Genomic DNA, 17,782 nt, shown 5'->3' on the forward strand with positions numbered 1-17,782 from the left:
TCCCCACAGCTCCTTCCCGACACAAACCCACAAGCCAGGGGAATATTTAAAAAAAAACAAAAAAAAAGAAAAGAAAAACACAACCCAAAATTTAAACCTTCTGCATTTTCATAGTCCCAACAAACCCGTGCAAAGACACCGCTGGCACCTGCCCCTCCTCTTCCCACCTGCAGCTCAGCACTGTGGGGCAGGCGCCATGTCAGTTTACTGGGGGTCCAGAGCCCCCCCAGGACCAGTTCTCACCCCGAGGGGACACCGGCACAAGAAGCTCTGAAGACCCCCTGGACCACCCCCCCAAACAACAGAGCTTAGTGTTTGCATGACGAGCAGCAGGGACCTGCCAGAGGATGTCCCCATCCCCACCGAGGGGGTTTTGGCCACCGTAGCATCACCAGGACACAGGAGGCTCCACACCGCTGTCCCCTCCTCCACATGTGTGGGGACCTCCCCATCTTCGGCTCCCAAGTCCGGTCCAAGCAGCTCGGCTTCACCCTCCTGCCCAAGGTCCATCAGGATGTGGCCGCATCCAGATACAGCAGCGGCAGCTCCAAAACGCCTGCGGGGATGCCTCTGCCTGCTTCCAGTACTACTCTGACCTGCTTGCGGAGCTCCGGCACAGCTCCTGGAGGTCTGTGGAGGCAGCGGATGAGCCCCATTAGCAACCCATTCATCTAAAAAAATGAACTATTTAAATAAATTTACAGAATCTGGTCCCTTCCCATGGTCTCTACCCCACCGGAGCAATGTTTCACCACCATCCCACAGAGTACTCACAGCGCATGATGGTGTCTCTGATCTGCCTGAAGCTGTTCTCCTTCAGTGCCATGTAGATGTAGTAGAGGTTTCGCAGCTCCTTGGGATAATCCTTCCGATCCACATCCTTCAACACCGGGATGGTGCGCCCGTTGGCCATCGGAGCTTCGGCCAACGCCTGGTGCATCTGGTACTTGCACCAAGGGTCCTGGAGGAAGCCAGGGGTGATGAGCATGACCCAGCAGTGGCTGTTTTGCACAGCGTCACACAGCTCCGTCACCACCGCGCTTCCCGGTGCCGCGTCCCGCAGCTGGAGGAAACAACGGAAGCTTTCGGGTTGACCCTCCAGGTAGGACACCAGCTCCTCCACCAGCTCCAGGTCCACCTCACTGTGGCAGATGCAGACATCATAGCTCTTGGCCCACCGGGCACTGCCCAAGGCATTGATGTCCGACACGGGTGACGAGCGGACAGACCTGGCCAGGCTCGTGCCGGGAGAAGAGCCGGAGCTCTCAGCAGAGGATGAGGAGGACGAAGGCAAAGATGAAGCAGAGCGGCTGGCGTTGAGACTGCTCTCCACTGACCTGGGCTTGGGCTTGTGTAGAAGCCGCCTAAACCAGCCTGTAGAGTCAGAGAGACTGTGGTGAGGTTTGAGGGGGCTCAGCACTCCCCCCGGGCTTCCCAAGGGGCTTGCATGGCATCGCCAGCTCAGCAGGACACCTCCAGATGGAAACTGCCAGGCAGGATCTCACCCTGACACCCCAAAAACCAGCCCAGCCTCTAAAACCTCAGCTATTGCCAAAATCCAGATGCTATTGCATCATGGCGAGTGGCCCACGGGCACCCTTGTGTTTCAGTGGGGAGGGGATAGAGCCAGAGGGTTTATCACCCCTGGCACGAACTCAGCCCAGACTCACTGGCCATAGTGGGCAGCACGCTGCTCAGCCGCCGATCACCGGCATGAAACCTCTCCTGCCAGCAGAAAAAAAGGGGGGGAAAAAAAAAAGAAATTAGGAGAGCAGCAACTGCCCTGCGGCAGGTCTCAGCCCCAGGAGCTCAGCAGGGTTTATGCCAGGGACACGCAGTTCTGGGGTACTCACCTGCCGCCCCAAAAATCACCCCCAGCAGGGTTTTCCACATCCACTACCCCAAAATTTACCAGGAAGGAGCATTTTGACCTCAAGCAGCACTGGAAGCAGTGGCTCCAGCAGCCCTCCTGCCTGCCTGCACTTCTACTGCTCATTACCAGCTCTCTTCAACAGAGATACACACCTGCAACGAGTGAGGCTGAGAGCTGACAGGCAGGAGAGACCCTCATTCCCAGCAGCAGGGAAAGGATCCTGCAGAAGGGAGAAGCAAGGATCAGTGGGGATCAACCAGCTGCTGACAAACCAGACAGCTGGGGTGATGTCCAGATCCATATGTCCTCAGTGATGCCTGCCCATCCCTTGCCAGCTCACACCAGGCCTACACCTCAGCATCATGCTCCCGGCACGGTCTGGGGTGCCCAGGAGAAGCGATGGGGCAGGGACAAGCCCCAGGAGCAAACATCGCTGCCATTTTCCACTGCTTACATCACCCCTTGGGAAATAAAACATCTCAAGTCACACTGAAGCCTTTCCCCCACCCTGAAAACAAAGCAGGACCACAGCAAATGCTGGCAAGGATCCGGCATACCCACGGAAACCACTCCCCCCAAGCAAGCCACCGGTTAGTAATAGCTAAAAGATCAAGCATGGCTTGAATGACAAGCATGGATGGTGAATGGTAGGGGGGAAAATTGGGGGATGCCTACCTGGGATGCAGGAGTAGGGCACCGGAGCAGGGAAGGGGGATGCATCAGCCCCTGGGTTCAGTGGGGAGGAAGATCTTCCGGGATTGCCTAGGTGGGAAAGGAGAGGTAGGATGCAGCATGTTCACTCTGGAACCTAATGGGAACCACAGCAAATGGTGAGACTCATCCATCCTTACAGCTTCCCCATCCAGGACCAGTTCCCAACAGAGCAGCCCCAGTGTGGAGGGGAGGACGAGGGCACCCACCAGCTTTCCCAGGGACAGAGTGGAGGACCTGCCCCGTCCCTCCACTGCCTGCTCCCCTGGCCCCACCAAGACCCCCCTACTTGCTGGCAGGTCCGGGCTCTGCCTGGGCATGCGGAAGTGCCAGCAGGGGAAGTCTGCCGTGATCTCGTGGGGCCGGGAAGCCTGCCCTCCCCGGGGGCCTCCCTCCCACATCCGCCACCAGCCAGATACCATTGCCAGGCGGGCGTCACTGCACCCAGCCCTCGCCAGTGCACGCCAGCAAGCCCAGACCCATTTCCCTCCCTGGTTTTATAACCTGACACCAGATGGGTCCATCTCTGCTGCTCCCGCTTATTTTATGAGTTACATTTACCAAACGAGGCATTTTTTTCTCCCCAAAATCCACCCCCATCTCTCCTTTCCCAGGTTGCATCCCCCCTGGACCCCCCCAGCCATGCAGCACAGCTCTATCCACTGGTTTCGGAAAGGTCTCCGGCTGCACGACAACCCGGCGCTGCTGGCAGCGGCCACTGATTGCCACCACCTTCATCCCCTCTTCATCCTTGACCCATCCAGCAGCCGGGCAGGCACCAACGCCTGGCGGTTCCTCCTCGATGCCCTGCGGGACTTGGATGGGAGCCTGCGGGAAATGGGCTCCAGGTGAGTCCCGGTGCCATCCCCGAGGGATTTGGTGGGGTCTCGAGGGGATTCATGCCCACCCAGTTCCCCGGCAGGCTGTTCGTGGTGCAGGGCTGCCCAGAGGAGGTGTTTCCCCGTCTCTTCCATGCCTGGGGGACAACACGGTTGACCTTCGAGGTGGACACCGAACCCTCCGCCTGCCGGCGTGATGCCACTGTGGCCGAGCTGGCGGAACGGCATGGCGTGGAGGTGATCCAGGAGGTGTCCCACACCCTCTACGACACCAAGAGGTGGGTGCCTGGCGCTGTCCCTCGGGGTACAGGGGATCCAGACCCAGTGCCGAGCGTGTCCCTCCCTCTCCCACCTCAGAGTCCTTGCCTTGAACGATGGCAAAGCCCCCCTGACCTACAAGGGCCTGCAGAGCCTCCTGGCATCCCTCGGACCCCCAGAGAAGCCAGCCCCAACACTCACATTGGAACACCTCCAGGGTGAGCATGGGGTGGACCTGGGGTGGTAGAGCACAAAGCTGGGTCAGCGTCTCCCTCACTGTTCACCCTGGAGTGGAGTGATGGCTGTCACAGCCCCACCATACATGGCACCGCAGGCTGCCACACCCCATGCCAGGTCAGCCATGACACTGAGTACGGGGTCCCCACCTTGGAGGAGCTGGGCCAGGACCCCACCGAGGTGGGTCCTCACCTCTACCCCGGCGGGGAGACAGCAGCGCTTGCCCGGCTCAACTCACTCATGGACAGGACGGTCAGTGCTCAGCACGCATCACCATAATTTCAGGGCTGCTTCACCTCCCCCATCCCAAAACATGACCCTTGTGTGTCCCCCCCCATTCAGGCCTGGCTGTGCGGCTTCAAGAAGCCCGAGACGGAGCCCACCTCGCTGAGCCCCAGCACCACAGTCCTCAGCCCCTACCTCAAATTCGGCTGCCTATCGGTCCGCACCTTCTGGTGGTGGCTGGACGAGGTCTACCAGGGGGTGAGGCAGCATTTTTGGGGTACTGGGCAGAGGTTGAGCCAGAGGGACCCTGCAGAAGGGGTGGGGGGCTGGAGAAGACAGCAGCCAGCCCAGCCAGAGGGGCTGATCCTGCCTTTGCCAGCAGCAGGAGCACTCCCAGCCCCCTGTTTCCTTGCACGGGCAGCTCCTCTGGAGGGAATTTTTCTACACCGCCGGTGCTGGCATCCCCAATTTTGACAGGATGGTCGGCAACCCCATCTGCCTGCAGGTCAACTGGGACAACAACCCCCAGCACCTCCGTGCCTGGAGGGAGGTACTTCCCTCAGTGATAGGTCCTGAGTCCTTTGACCCCCAAAAAACACACCCCTGACCCCAGCACCCCACACCAGGGCCAGACAGGCTACCCCTTCATCGACGCCATCATGACCCAGCTACGCACCGAGGGCTGGATCCACCACCTTGCTCGGCATGCCGTTGCCTGCTTCCTCACCCGCGGGGACCTTTGGATCTCCTGGGAAGAAGGGCTGAAGGTCAGAAGATCTCCCCCAACACCCACTAGTGCCCACTGGGCTCTTGGGAACCCTGTCCCCACGCCATCATGGTGTCCCACAGGTCTTTGAGGAGCTCCTGCTGGACGCCGACTGGTCCCTCAATGCCGGCAACTGGCTGTGGCTGTCAGGCAGCGCCTTCTTCCACCGATACTTCCGCATCTACTCACCCATCGCCTTCGGCAAGAAGACAGACCGGGACGGGGCATACATTCGGTAGGCGCGAAACCCAAAGCCATGTGAAACGGGAGGTGGCCTCCCTGGTGGCTTTGACCCCTCGCCGTAGAAAATACCTCCCTGTCCTCAAGGATTTCCCTGCCAAGTACATCTACGAACCGTGGAAGGCACCACAGGCTGTGCAGGAACAGGCAAGCTGCTTGGTGGGTACCCACTACCCCCAGCCCATCGTGGAGCATGGGGCGGCGAGCAAGAGGAATCTGGGGCGCATGAAGGCAGCCCGCGCCCAGAAAGGTAACGAATCCCCCAGGAGGCATCAAGCTCCCCTTGCACCCTGCCACCACTCCAGCTGCCTTCCTCTCCTCCAGGCACCAAGCGGGAACAACCAGCTGGCCCCTCAGTGGCTGAATCACAAAGGAAAAAGCCCAAGGCCGAGCAGCACTGACCCCCACAGGGACCCGCAGCCATGGGTCAGGCACCACTTGTCCGGTTTTGACCCATTTTGCTCAACTGCCTCGCATTAATCCCTTCCCCTCTCCTAGCCCAAGACTGTTGACTTTGATGCTGCCGCCACCCCAAAAACCAACTCCCCACCCGAGGACATGCCCCAGATTGGATTGACCTCCACCCCTACCTTAGTGGTAATATAATCATTATTAAAGGGAGCAGAGTAATTAAGAAATCACAGTTTGATTCACCACATGTCTTGACCCACCAGCAGCAGCACCACATGGAAGTCTCCCAGCAGCACAACTGCGTTTTGGGTACGGTGTCACTGGGCTGGTCATCACAGGGAAGCGTGCTGCTTAGTCCATTGCCTGCAGAGAGTATGAGGAGATGGGTTGAGGCTAAGGTGAGTGCAAGGCAGGGGCAAAGCTAGCCCCCAGAAAGGCATTCACATGAGAAAATAAGCCTGCTTTTGTCGCTAAATACACCTACCATCAACACGCTTCAATTACGGCACCAATACAAAGCGATACACAGCCACCCTGAAAGCCAGAGAACAGCTGCTCTTCCCGAAAAGCTCAAAATACACCCAAACTCCTTCACACAGATGCTTGAAAGCATTACGGCAGCCAGCTAGGGCCAAGCACTGCTCTACTACCTCACAAGGCTAGAGACGCTGCCGCACAGACACGAACCCAAGCAGCTTGTGGAAGGAACTCGCGGAAGGAAGGCCCCTGAGGGGAAACGGGGCACAGTCGCACCCACAAGCCCCCCCGCGAACAGAGAGGGCCGACCCCACCCGGCCTCTCACACCGCGACCTGACAGACAACCGCCGCACCACGCGCCCCCGCCGCCCACAGGCGACAACTGCCAAGCGCATGCGCCCGCCGCCTTTTATAGCGTCGCGAAGCATCGCGAGAACAGAGGTGAACTCTCGCGCAAGCGCCTCTTCTCCCTCCCCCGCCGCCGCCGCCGCCGGCGGAAAAGCGATAATCCCGCCTCTTCCGCTACGATCCAATGAGAGGACGGCGCAGAAGGGGGCGGGCCAATCCCTTCCCGTCGCCCCGCCCGCCGCCGCGCTGAGGAGGGGCGGGGCGGGGCGGCCGGGCGTCTCCTCATGGGGCCGGGCGCGCGGCGCCAGGTGCGTGCGGGGCGGGGGGGGGAGGTGGACAGGAGGGAGGGGGCAGCGCGTCGCCATGGCGACGGCGGGCGGGGGTCGCGCGCGCGTCTGCGGGGAAGGCGGCTGCCGCCATGAGGGGAGCCCCGAGGTCCGCCGCGGCGGAGAGCGGCGGGAGCCCCGTCCCCCTGTGTCCCGTTCCCCCCCCCCCCCGAGGGGGCTGTGGGGCTGCCCGGGGAGTGTAGGGGGCCGGGGGTGAGCCCGAGGGGCGGCCACTTTATGGCGGGGATTGGGGGGGGACGGACCCAACTTCACCTCAGCTCTGTGAGACACCCCCCACCCTGCGCCGTCGCCCTCTTGAAAATCCATTTTCTTGGGCGTTTGTCCCCCCGAGAAGGAGCCCCGGCCTCCTCCCTGCCTGCTGAAGTACCGTGTTCTTGCTTTTCCCTCAGGTTTAGCGTGAGAGGGGGCGAGGAGGGGGCACAGCGGAGAGGAAAGGTAAGGCTTCAAGGCGCCGGGCATCCCTGAAGGTGCAACCCCCGCTCCCCCTCGCCACCCTCGGCAGCATGTCTGGCCCGGTTTGCTTCCAAGAAATGCTCTTGGAAGGCCAGCTCTGTGTGCAGAATGGCCTGCTTGAGAGCCACCCCGCTGCCTCATCTGCTGGGGCTTAAATCGGGCAGACCGAAGGCAGCCTACATCTGAACGCCTTGGCCCGGCGCCTGTCAGACAATGCAGGCTCCTGTGTGTGAGTTTGTGGGGATGCAGGCCTCTTCCAGGCTTTGCTCTGTGAGTCCCTCTCGTTTTTCACAGAGCCGGTGGGAGCTCGAAGCACGTGGAGAATTGCAGCATTAAATAAAAACCTCTGGTGTAATTTTAACTCGCATCTGAGGAGGTTGAATCTTGTGTTCGTAACGTCGGCGCAAATAGAAACAGTGCTTGTTTTCCCTATGCTGCCGGTCCCCGTTATCCCTGAAGCCTTTCTGGGGCAGTTTTGACGAGCCGTGCGGGCCTGCTCCAATTGCAACTCCCATGTGGAGGGACAGAGCTTGGGAATCAGCCAGGGAAAACTCACAAACATCCTTCCAGATTCTTCTAGCTGACACATAGCGGGTTTTAAACTATAACATAACATTTGTCTTATCCCAACATCTTAAAGCCCCGTAATTTAAAAAGGAGATCTGAATTATGCCCTCAGTGGTGGTAGTTCTTCTCAGTACTCAAAGAAGCTAAAAATAATTAATGAGCAATGAATTTGTACTTGCTTCTTTATATAATTTGAGAGGGCTGTTCCAGAGAAGCCCCACTTCCAGCATTGAGCTGGAAGCGCACAGGTTTTACTTTGCTTAAGCTTTAAACGTTCAGGTGCAGGTGTAGCTTTACTTGTGTGTTAGCTGCTGAGCATGGAGACAGTCAAAGGGTGTCCGCAGTGACTTCCCCATCTCCTTTGGTGGTGAGTCAGCGGAGAAAACGTCTCATTAATTTCCTGGGGTGGTTCTGAAGGCTGGGGTCTGACGTTGACTGAGCGGGATAGTCTTGTTTTGTAGAGTTATGGCAAGGGTTTTATAAATACACACTCTGTGTGAGCGTCAGCATTAATTTAACATAGGCTTTCTTTAGGCGCTTGGGTTTGGCTGGGATACATCTTTGTGTTTTGGGCAGCTGGATGTGTCTTCTTTATACTACATATGGAATTGTTGTGGTTAGGTTTATTCAGTGTTGGCGACTTGGGCATCGTTTAAAGATAATGCTGAAATCTGTACCTCAAAGGCTTTAGGATAAATTAATTTATTTCTTCAGTGTGGAGGGTGAAGGAGAACGCTGCAAACCTATCCAGGGACTCTATAAGCACGGTACGATTAGTAAAAGCGATGAGAGACAGCGCTGTGACAGGATAACGGGGCAGCTGAGCCAAGAACCCACAGAGTTTGGTGTTTACGCTCTATCCGACTCCCTGTAGTCTAAATAGCTGGAAAGTTCCCAACATCTGGAGGAGGAAGACTGGAGAGAGGCTTCTTATCTTGTAAGTGCCCGTCGCTCCCTCTCCTTCATGGCACCTGCGTACATGGCATGGCCAGGTACTGCAGGGTCCCCTTGGCACTTTTTTTCCCTATGGCAGTGGTGCCATGCTCTGAGGTAACACTGTTTAATTTCAGTTACCTCGACTGTGCCAGCGTGATCTGTCCCCCTGGAGAGCAGAGCTTCTCCCCAGGCCTAAAATCTGGAGGTTAATGTTTCTTCTTCTCCAAGATTTGTTCTGAACAGAAATAAGAACATTTTTGGAGACAGAAGAAGACTAGACATTATTTCTGATGTTTGGGGTTTTTTTTCCTTTTTGGCTATCTGCATTAAATAGAAATGAATGTTGAAGTTCATTATATTAGACAACCATTTCTTGGTAGCTATAATTATAAAAGGTGGTTTTTCCTAAGTTCAGAATGACTTTTTAAATGTCCTTAGTGCTTTAGAGGCACTTAAAAATTGAACTGATGATTCCATTTCTGCTGTTTAAAGTAATGCAAATGTGTAGGATGAGCGAAATGGGAGCAGCGCTCAGGCAGGTGAACAAGCAAAATGGGGGAAGGCCTCGGCAGGAGTTTATAAACAGACTTGATATGTGAGACTTGGCAGGTAAATCTAAAGCTAATATAAACTTAAATTAGATCCCTAAACTAAGCCAGTGGAGAAAGTGGGGAAGGTTTTACCTTTGGCTACTAGGTGTGCTGCCTCAGAGGGGATTGAGGGCAGATCTGGACAGCAGTGGGAGTTCAGCATGTTGCTTTACACAAACTTCCTTCTTAAATATTCCAGTTAATGATGTTATGTGCTTTAGTCCTGAGCTCGTCTAAAGTGTCTTTGCATCATGAATTAAAATTTGGCTGGCTTTGTGGAAGCAGCCTGTTCTTCCAGAAGAATCACCTAATCCAAAATGAGAGATCTTGCTCCACTGGAAAGGAAAAAAAAGGGGGTTTTCCCCCTTGATGTTTTCCATCCTGACCGTGCTTGGCTGTATTCACTGGGGGTGAGTTTGATGTTACCGCCTGACTGATCATGTGTCTGACAGATTCTCCTGCCTCCCCGAGAGACACCGCTCCTGAGCAGATGTTTTTCCAGTGGTTTAACTCCCCGAAATGGTTCACCCCATGGCCTGACGCTTGCAGGCATTTGCAGGGCAGGAGGCTGCAGAGTTTCGTTGTCAGAACTTCGTCAAAGTGCTTTCGGGCTCGACGGCAGGTTGGAAAAACACAGGGTACAATGTTCAAAAGGGTGCGCAATGGAGGAGGCTCAGCCTTGCAAGCACGGAGGGTGTAAAACTGGGAGGTACAAGCAGTCGGCTGGAGCCTGGTTCCTCACCTGCTAAATGCGTTTGAAACTTTTATCCGAAATCGGGGCTCTACAGTAAAATAAAAATCTGATTATTTGAGATGACAGGCAGCATATGCGAAGTGGTGTTTCAGGAGGCAGGTTGTGAAGACCAGCTCTCTGAGGTGTTATAATATTATTATACTATTGTTATAATAATGATGTATTATTATTGTAATGATAAAGTTTTCAGAAGTGAAAGGCTGGCAGCCATACTGTATCTGAGCATCTGCGAGAGTCGGTGTGCCCTGTTTTCATCATCCAGCATTGAAAGATGATGGATATCTAGATTTCTTAAATGATCCCTGCCAACGTTTGCAGCCCAGCTGAGATTTCATACCTGCAAAGAGTTGCCCTGTGTATCCCCTGTCAGTGCTGCTGCTTTGCTGCAGTGAAGCAATTGCAGGCATCTCACTCATAGAACAAACACTCAGATCTCACCAAGGCTGTAAAACCTGTAAAAAACTGTGATTTGGGGCCAGCAGCTCCTGCACAGCATTTCCTTCTGGCAAAAGTCTGCCTACCAGAATTTTTGCTGGACTCTTCATTACAATTGACAAGAAAAAATGGGTAAGGGTGAACAGTTCTGTCTGCTTTCTTTCCCTTTTAATAGTCTTATTTTGGAGAGGCAGAGTGGGAGAGGACCGTGTGCTGGTAGACCTTTTGTATTTTATGTCATGGGCTGTTGAAAGAGTTCTCAGACATAGAACTTCCTTTCCGTGGGCTTTAAGGTCACATCCCACCGCCTGTAGACGTATGGTGGGACGGATAATCCTTCCTTCATCACCAGACAATGAAATGCTCTCGGTGGCTTTCTGTAGCCAACAAAAATCTTTTTGTCTTTCTTCCCTCCCGCTGTTTTCCCAGCAGCAAGTTTGCTAACAGGCATGGCCTTGGAAGGGGGGGAGCTCGTGCTCCGAGATGTAGGCTCTCAGGCAAAGATGAATGGCCAAGGTGAAATGAAGGGTCTGGCAAACAGTGGTCTGCCAGTGGCGACTGCAACCCGGTTTTGTACAAAACAGCCCTACGATTTTATTGAGCTTCATTGTAAAGGAAGTTAAGGAGGTGGATGAGAGCTGCGGGGCAAAGTTCAGAAACAAAAAGGTGCAATTCTTGGTCTGAAGGTGATCTCGTAAAGATAACAAAACCCAGTATTTATCTGCCTCTGAAAAGCTGGCTCGAGAAAAAAACTGTGGTCTGTTCCACATCATGTTGCATGTATGTAGTGACTTTGCTTGTGGTGATTTGTCTACTATAGAAACTGGATGGCTTCTACCGTGAGCCTGGGTAAAGAAACATTGTTGGAAGATGGAATGCCACCTGCAAAAAAGCCCAGGTAAATTTAATTATACTCCAGTGAATGTCTTCTAATAATAAGAGCTTTTTCTGTAATCTTGCATTGTTCTTTAAAGAGCATGACACTTGGCACCAAGCTCCAGCAGTCATTTTGGTTGCTGATCCAAGAAAAGCACACTGTCTCTAGCCATGCCCTGTGTTTTCCTGTGGTGCATGGAACAAAGACCTTGATGCCCAGAACGTACTTTGCTGCTGGTTTTTTTCTTTTAACCCCTAAGCCAGGATGTGTGGTTGCACAGAAAACTGTTTTTTACTGTACCATCTCCTGATCGGTGTTAACCCTAGCTCAGGTCCTGTCCACACGTAGGGTCACGTCAGATGCGGTGGTCGTGCTTCTTCACTTGAGTTGAATGGCGGTTCCCAGGAGGACGGGCAATTACTCAAATTAGTACGATTTTGCTGTAGGTAAAGGCTAAATAATTCCACTCTGGAGGCTCCTCATACTAGTAAGTAAGTCGTCTTACAGTTCTCCAAGTGGGGACCTGAGCATGACACTAACTTGGGGGATAGCCACAATTCTTTCCGTCCAAGGTTGGTACTGTGGCTGCTGCGATAGCACAGGCTCAGAAATTAAGGCATTGCCATCTGCGAACGAGCAGCTAATTCATCTAGGGAGTTGTCTTCCACTAACCTGATTTATTTACGAGTTATGGAGGGCTGGAGAATAGTTTCTGTGAGGGAACCCTGGTCTCAAGGTTGATCCAGTGACTGTGGAATGAGCAGAAAAGAGGCTGGGAGATTATTTTTTCCTTGCTGAGGATATCAGGATAGAAACAAGGGTATTTATCAGCATGGGAACAAAATGCCTCTTTCAGAGGTGTTGCGTAGGATGTTAAGACTTGGGTATTTGTTATTATTTTGGACTTCAGTGCCTAGGTTTCTGGTTGTGTTTTTATACTAGCTTATTAGCATGAATACTAATTTATTCTTTGCATATGAGGCTAGCAGTCCCAAAATTAAAACCCATTTATCGCCACTAACAGTGAAGACCTCCTAAAGAGAAGGGTTAACTTGTCTGTTTTTGTAGGCAGTAGTGGAGGGAAGGCAAAGCTCCATCTGCGTGGTGTCGGTTTCCTTTCCTCTTCTCACTAAATATCACGTGTTTGCAGATAAAAAACATTCCTTCCAAATGAGCTGCCTCTCTGGGCTGCTGCTTCCATCCACTGGGAAGCTGCAGCCAGTCCTCTGCTTCAGAAAACCAGCTTGACACTAGGCAAGGCATGATGAGAAGCACATCTGCTTAATAAATAATAAACGTCAAATTTAAAAGCACTGTGCAGGTATAAAGCTAGGAAAATAAGGAAGAGGGGAGGAGGAGGAAGGAGAATATAGCCACGCAGCACTTTCGTGAGACTCTTTCCATCATCTGGGTTTCCAAAAGATTGGCCTCGAGCATCCCGCTTATGTTGCAAGCGTGACAGGGAAGGGATTTCTAGTACAGCAACATCCCACTGAGGGGTCTTCTCAGCAAAGAGGGGCCAGGAGCTGGGAGGAAGCCTCCGCTTCCTTCCTTTTGTGCTGGGATGAATGGGGCTGCTGTCTTCAGGCCCCTCTTTAGCACCTTATTTATAGCAGGCGCAGTCACGGTTGTGTTGACTCCCCAGCGTGGGGGTCCTATGCATGCTTTGTCTCAGTGCGTAAAGAGTATGTATGTGTCTCTACAGCCATTGACAACATATTCCATGTTGCTCACCACACCTTTTTCACTGTCTCCAGCCTTTCTGCTAGCTTCCAGGTAACTATTATTAACAAGACCTCCCTTATTCCAAATTTTCATGGGATTAGCTTTGCTTTGGAAGTATTCCTGGGCAGTATTGACTTCCCCAGTAACTGTCTCGGTAACAGACTCAATTGCCAAATATGTTGTAATTACATACCTGGTAATTGTGGGCATTTGTGATGTTGATCCACGGAGCAGCGCGCTGTCTTTGAAGGATACTGAGCTGTTCCTTTCAGCCTCTGTTTACCAGAGGACCGTAATGGACATGTTGACTCAAAATTTAGGCAGAGGGTACCTCCTTTGTCCACGGTCTGCATGTTCCGCGACCCGAGACATCCTTCCATCTACCATGGTACCAGCTATGCTACTTTCTCCTCCCGCAGGAAGCTGTTGCCAAGCCTCAAAACCAAGAAGCCTCGGGAACTTGTATTGGTGATCGGGACAGGAATCAGTGCAGCAGTTGCTCCCCAGGTCCCAGCACTGAAGTCTTGGAAGGGGTTAATCCAGGCCCTCCTGGATGCTGCTATTGACTTTGATCTGCTGGAAGATGAAGAGAGCAAACGGTTTCAGAAGTGTCTCCATGAAGACAAGAACTTGGTTCATGTTGCCCACGACCTTATCCAGAAGCTGTCTCCGGTGAGTGTGCTTGTAGCACTGTACATAAATATTTGGTACCCTGCCCCGAGCATGGGATTTGGCTTTTGGAAATGGCCAAATTTGATTCTCCAGCATGCCCCCATCTCCAGTGATTCCTCTGTCTACAAGGAACCATAAGTGCACAAGTGCAGTTACTGTGCCAGAGACATAACTCTGCTGTGGACACCAGCTTTTGGGTATTTCACTCGGGTATGCTGGGCGGGGGGAGTAGCTGCCTCAGTGCAATATGTGCTCTGTGTTAACCTTGCAAGGACCTATAGCTTTGCGGAGGTCTTCGAGAAATAAGCGGGTAGTTTTTAGTTGAGTCGTTTGGCACGAAGTGTTACAAGAAGCCTGATTCTGATCTTAATCTGTCTCCTCAGCGCACAAGCAATGTTCGCTCAACCTTTTTCAAAGACTGCTTATATGAGGTGTTTGATGACCTGGAATCTAAAATGGAAGATTCTGGGAAGCAGCTGCTTCAGTCTGTGCTTCACTTAATGGAAAACGGGGCACTTGTGTTAACCACAAACTTTGATAACCTGCTGGAACTGTACGCAGCACACCAGGGGAAGCATCTGGAATCTCTTGACCTGACTGATGAAAAGAAGGTAAACGATGATGATTCTATTTTTTTTTTCTGTCAGGGCTGAGCTGAGACAACACTGGACAGTGGCAGCTGCGGGATGTGCCCTCATGCCTGCGTAAGGGGATTGTAACGTTCATAGTAATTTAAATGATACTAGACAAACATTTGGGGCAGTGAGCAGAGGAATGAAGACGAATGCTCATTTCTGAAACACTGTGCCTGCTGGCTGACATCCATTGCTCAGGAGGAGCCCTTAAGCCTGGTGTTTCTTTGATCTCTGTCCTTGAAACTTCTGGCTTGGCCTTGCTGAAGTACTGCAAGCCTTGCTTCCACATAAGGCTTGGGTGGACGTTTCTAACCGACACAGGAAACTCCGTGTGAGACGCAAAGCTGACCTTTCTATTTTTATAATGTGCTGCAGAGTCCTTTTTGTGATAGAGCGTTTTTGGGGCTGTAGCCTTCGAGGCTTCCCTCTTGCTCCGTGTCCTCTTTCTGAAACTGTCAGATGGCTCCTGCTGGGTCACTTTGTGTGTTCCAGCTTCTTCTGCCATGCTCTTGTATTTGTAGCCGCTCGCTTCACACAAGCCTCCCTCCTTTTGCCCCAGCCCTTCAGGCAGGCAGAAAATCAGACTGTGAAACCCTCAGCTCTTCGCCACCTGCCCACCTTGTCTTTCCATTGTGGGTTTTACTGGTGGAGAGCATCTTGTTCTTCTGTTTGCTTGTTAAACACGCCACATGTAGGTGCTGTGCAGTACTTGGTCTCTTTCCATTCTGACTCATTTCTGTGCTTCACGTTTCCTGCGTGACCTCTTAATCTACACGGCTGGAAGTACTTACAGTGTTACAAATAAGCATTCTAATTATTGCAAGCTTAAACGAGCTAAGGTCTGCAGGAGTAAACCAAGAGCCTCGGAAGTGGCTTTCTGAAATGAAGGTCAGCTGTTGAGCTCCCTCAGAGTTTCTCAGAGCCTGGAGGGGCCAAGAAATAAAACTTTGTAGGCTTGAGAAACATGCTGGCATAGTATTTATAGAGTTTTTCCCTTTTTTCTGCTGAGTCCAGTGTATTGATTCAGTCTCTTCCCATCGCATTCGCCGTTCAACTGAAGTGTTGACCCAAACAAGCGCCGTAGGCTGTAGTCATGGGCCGTGATGTAGAGGCTGATGGACTCATAACCTCTTGAGGAGATAAGATGGGGAAGAAGCTGCCTCTTTGAAACACTTCCCCAAAATGGCATTTTTAACAGCACCATGGAAGCTGACACGATGCACTCGCTAACATTTCTGGAGGGGTTTGTTTTGTGCAGGTGCTGGAGTGGGCACAAGAGAAGAGGAAGCTTAGCGTCCTGCATATCCATGGCGTTTACACCAACCCCAGCGGCATAGTGCTCCACCCGGCCGGGTACCAGAATGTGCTGCGCAACACGGAGGTCATGGTGAGGCAGCCTTCCCTTCCCTCTGCGGGACATGCTGGGGGGTCCCATACGTTGTGTGTATACATCTCCCGCTTCCCTGGCATGCCCATACGTTAACCAGGCATAGACTCAGCTGAGTTTAAAGACTGAGCTTCACACAGGGTGGTGGGAGAGTCCTTAATTTTGTGAAGTAGAAGAGGAGGGATGGATTCTCTAGCCTGCTAAGCTGCAAAAACACCTCACCACACTTGTGTTGAGGACGATTGAGTGATGGCAGTCCTGCAGAGCCTCATCAGTGATCAGGCAGGTGCTGTCTCTTGTGCCATGTGAAGATAAAGCTTGCCTTGACTGAGAACATCTTTCCCTTTTTTAAAGCGAGAGATTCAGAAGCTGTATGAAAATAAGTCATTCCTGTTCTTGGGCTGTGGTTGGACTGTTGATGACACCACGTTTCAGGCCCTGTTTTTAGAGGCTGTCAAGCACAAGTCAGACCTGGAGCACTTCATGCTCGTACGGAGGGGAGATGTGGATGAGTTCAAGAAGCTCCGTGAGAACATGCTGGACAAAGGGATTAAAGTGATTTCCTACGGAGATGAATACGCAGACTTGCCTGAGTACTTTGAGAGGCTGACGAGCGAGATCGCCATGCGGGGTCGAACAGGTACAGGGGTTACGGGCTGTGCGGGATGGCTGTCTGCGTACATCCACCATCTCCACACTTACCTCGGGGATCCTGTCATATGACAGCACAGATCTTGACTGTCACCGTGGACTTTGGAGTGTAGGCACTGTTAATAGGCCCTCTTCTCTATGCTATATTATTCCATAAGATTTTTTTTTTCCCAAAAAAATTGTCTGCAAGTGTAACCGAATTTGGGGCTTGCTTTTACAAAATCACTGTATGTTCTTGTAGTTTAAACAGCTCTGTTGCTTCCCACGCATCCAAACATTATTTTTCATGTGCAGCTGCAGTTGTTTATTCCCTTTCTTAGTGAATGGTAAGAGCATTTCAGTCTCGCTGACCTTCGTGCTACTCAGCCTGAGCTAATGCTTTAACATACACAAGATCTCACTAATAAATCATAAAAATGGGGAAAAGTGAGTTTGCTAGCCAGAGCCTTGCCGGCATACGTTCTGAGGGGTAAAACCCAGCCAGGAAAGCCTGTCGCATGAAACTACTGCACGTGGGCAGCAGGCCGCCCACGTTGCTTGGGAGCACTTGCTGGTTGCGCAGGGGCTCCCCATGTCTGTGCAGTCACCTCGGGGTTGCCTTTCCAGCTGGTTGTTGCTCTCTGCTCTCTCCTAGGTGTGCCTAAGGAGGGACAACAGCTGAACGGCTCTGCCACTGCCCACACCGAGATAAAAGGTGAGACTCTCCCGAGCTGCGAGAGGCTTTCTAGCCCCTTTGCAACTCCCTGGGAGTCCAGCGGCCTCTCTGGCAGGTTCGGAAGAGCCTTTACTTTCCCACAGGATGCAGCACTTGAGCATCAGCCTCACCCCAGGACCTGTGCCGCAGCAGGGTCTCCCTAAGCCAGAGCCAGCAGCTCCCAGGAAGGCCTGCATGATTTAAGGCCAGTCTAGGGGAAGAGCAAAGCCCACTGCTGTCAAGCCGCTGCCCACACGCACCGAGCTGAGCCGGGACACTTCAGGCGTGAAACAGGGGCCGGAGCAGAGCCTCCTCGGATGGACACGCACCTGGTTTAACGTAGTAGTTGTCTTTTTATCGAGGTTGCGTGCGCCTGGGGAGCGTGTTCTCCCCAAGGGAGCTGCAGCTGCCTCTAATTTCATACCTAGTGCTTTTGTATTCTGTACTTTCAATTAAAAAAATGAAACTTGAGCGGTTTTGTTTTTTTTTTACTTGAAGCTCTAGTTTTCTAGTCCTGTCTTTATACTGTACAGTATTTTGTATGTTGAAGCTTGTATTAAAGGCCTGTTCACATAACGTTTGGCTGGTGTGTGATTTACATGCCCTCTCAAACACCTCACACAGGCAGGAGTTTGTCTTCCCACCCCGCCCTGCCCCCAGAAGGAAATAGGGC

The 17,782-nt window shown here is 52.6% G+C and overlaps 3 protein-coding genes across 21 annotated transcripts; 2 read left to right on the forward strand and 1 right to left on the reverse strand.

Annotated features, from left to right (window-relative positions):
• Positions 1 to 85: 85 nt before the first annotated feature.
• TIRAP (TIR domain containing adaptor protein) lies at positions 86 to 6,340 on the reverse strand. Of its 15 annotated transcripts, XM_069788231.1 has the most exons (6): positions 6,045 to 6,062; positions 5,821 to 5,923; positions 2,549 to 2,635; positions 1,671 to 1,725; positions 775 to 1,374; positions 86 to 671 (listed from the first exon to the last, which is right to left on the reverse strand). In XM_069788231.1, exons 3-6 carry the CDS (start codon positions 2,591 to 2,593, stop codon positions 205 to 207), a joined length of 1,167 nt encoding a protein of 388 aa, XP_069644332.1. In that variant the 5' UTR covers positions 2,594 to 2,635; positions 5,821 to 5,923; positions 6,045 to 6,062; the 3' UTR covers positions 86 to 204. The 15 variants fall into 15 exon arrangements, with proteins under 15 accessions (XP_069644332.1, XP_069644328.1, XP_069644327.1 ...); XM_069788227.1 differs by lacking the exons at positions 1,671 to 1,725; positions 6,045 to 6,062 and adding an exon at positions 6,211 to 6,340; XM_069788226.1 differs by lacking the exon at positions 1,671 to 1,725 and having other exon boundaries at positions 6,045 to 6,340.
• Positions 3,131 to 5,679, forward strand: LOC104321105 (cryptochrome-2-like). Its single transcript, XM_069788224.1, has 10 exons — positions 3,131 to 3,432; positions 3,507 to 3,701; positions 3,781 to 3,899; positions 4,016 to 4,170; positions 4,261 to 4,401; positions 4,526 to 4,693; positions 4,770 to 4,910; positions 4,993 to 5,144; positions 5,215 to 5,399; positions 5,474 to 5,679. Exons 1-10 carry the CDS (start codon positions 3,131 to 3,133, stop codon positions 5,548 to 5,550), a joined length of 1,635 nt encoding a protein of 544 aa, XP_069644325.1. The 3' UTR covers positions 5,551 to 5,679.
• Positions 6,341 to 6,600: 260 nt separating the features above from the next.
• Positions 6,601 to 17,685, forward strand: FAM118B (family with sequence similarity 118 member B). 5 transcript variants are annotated; one of them, XM_069788253.1, is made up of 10 exons: positions 6,605 to 6,694; positions 7,123 to 7,168; positions 11,289 to 11,366; positions 13,051 to 13,121; positions 13,490 to 13,742; positions 14,126 to 14,353; positions 15,636 to 15,764; positions 16,119 to 16,404; positions 17,050 to 17,109; positions 17,214 to 17,685. In XM_069788253.1, the coding sequence occupies exons 4-10, from the start codon at positions 13,069 to 13,071 to the stop codon at positions 17,225 to 17,227; spliced, it is 1,023 nt and encodes a 340-aa protein (XP_069644354.1). In that variant the 5' UTR covers positions 6,605 to 6,694; positions 7,123 to 7,168; positions 11,289 to 11,366; positions 13,051 to 13,068; the 3' UTR covers positions 17,228 to 17,685. The 5 variants fall into 5 exon arrangements, with proteins under 5 accessions (XP_069644355.1, XP_069644352.1, XP_069644354.1 ...); XM_069788252.1 differs by lacking the exon at positions 13,051 to 13,121 and adding an exon at positions 8,468 to 8,690 and having other exon boundaries at positions 6,635 to 6,694; XM_069788254.1 differs by lacking the exon at positions 13,051 to 13,121 and having other exon boundaries at positions 6,601 to 6,694; positions 16,200 to 16,404.
• Positions 17,686 to 17,782: the final 97 nt, after the last annotated feature.

This window comes from Haliaeetus albicilla, chromosome 7 (genome assembly GCF_947461875.1).
Source record: "Haliaeetus albicilla chromosome 7, bHalAlb1.1, whole genome shotgun sequence".
Lineage (NCBI taxonomy): Eukaryota > Metazoa > Chordata > Aves > Accipitriformes > Accipitridae > Haliaeetus > Haliaeetus albicilla.

Coding starts and splice junctions, on each gene's coding strand:
- LOC104321105 (XM_069788224.1), top strand. CDS start 3,131: ATGAGTTACATTTACCAAACGAGGCATTTTTTTCTCCCCAAAATCCAC. Junction 3,900..4,015: donor CACATTGGAACACCTCCAGG/GTGAGCATGGGG, acceptor ATGGCACCGCAG/GCTGCCACACCCCATGCCAG. Junction 4,402..4,525: donor TGGACGAGGTCTACCAGGGG/GTGAGGCAGCAT, acceptor CTTTGCCAGCAG/CAGGAGCACTCCCAGCCCCC.
- FAM118B (XM_069788250.1), top strand. CDS start 13,003: ATGCATGCTTTGTCTCAGTGCGTAAAGAGTATGTATGTGTCTCTACAG. Junction 14,354..15,635: donor ACCTGACTGATGAAAAGAAG/GTAAACGATGAT, acceptor TGTTTTGTGCAG/GTGCTGGAGTGGGCACAAGA. Junction 16,405..17,049: donor CGCCATGCGGGGTCGAACAG/GTACAGGGGTTA, acceptor GCTCTCTCCTAG/GTGTGCCTAAGGAGGGACAA.
- TIRAP (XM_069788225.1), bottom strand. CDS start 3,006: ATGGTATCTGGCTGGTGGCGGATGTGGGAGGGAGGCCCCCGGGGAGGG. Junction 2,636..2,873: donor GAGCCCGGACCTGCCAGCAA/GTAGGGGGGTCT, acceptor TTTCCCACCTAG/GCAATCCCGGAAGATCTTCC. Junction 1,375..2,548: donor GCCCTACTCCTGCATCCCAG/GTAGGCATCCCC, acceptor CTGACTCTACAG/GCTGGTTTAGGCGGCTTCTA.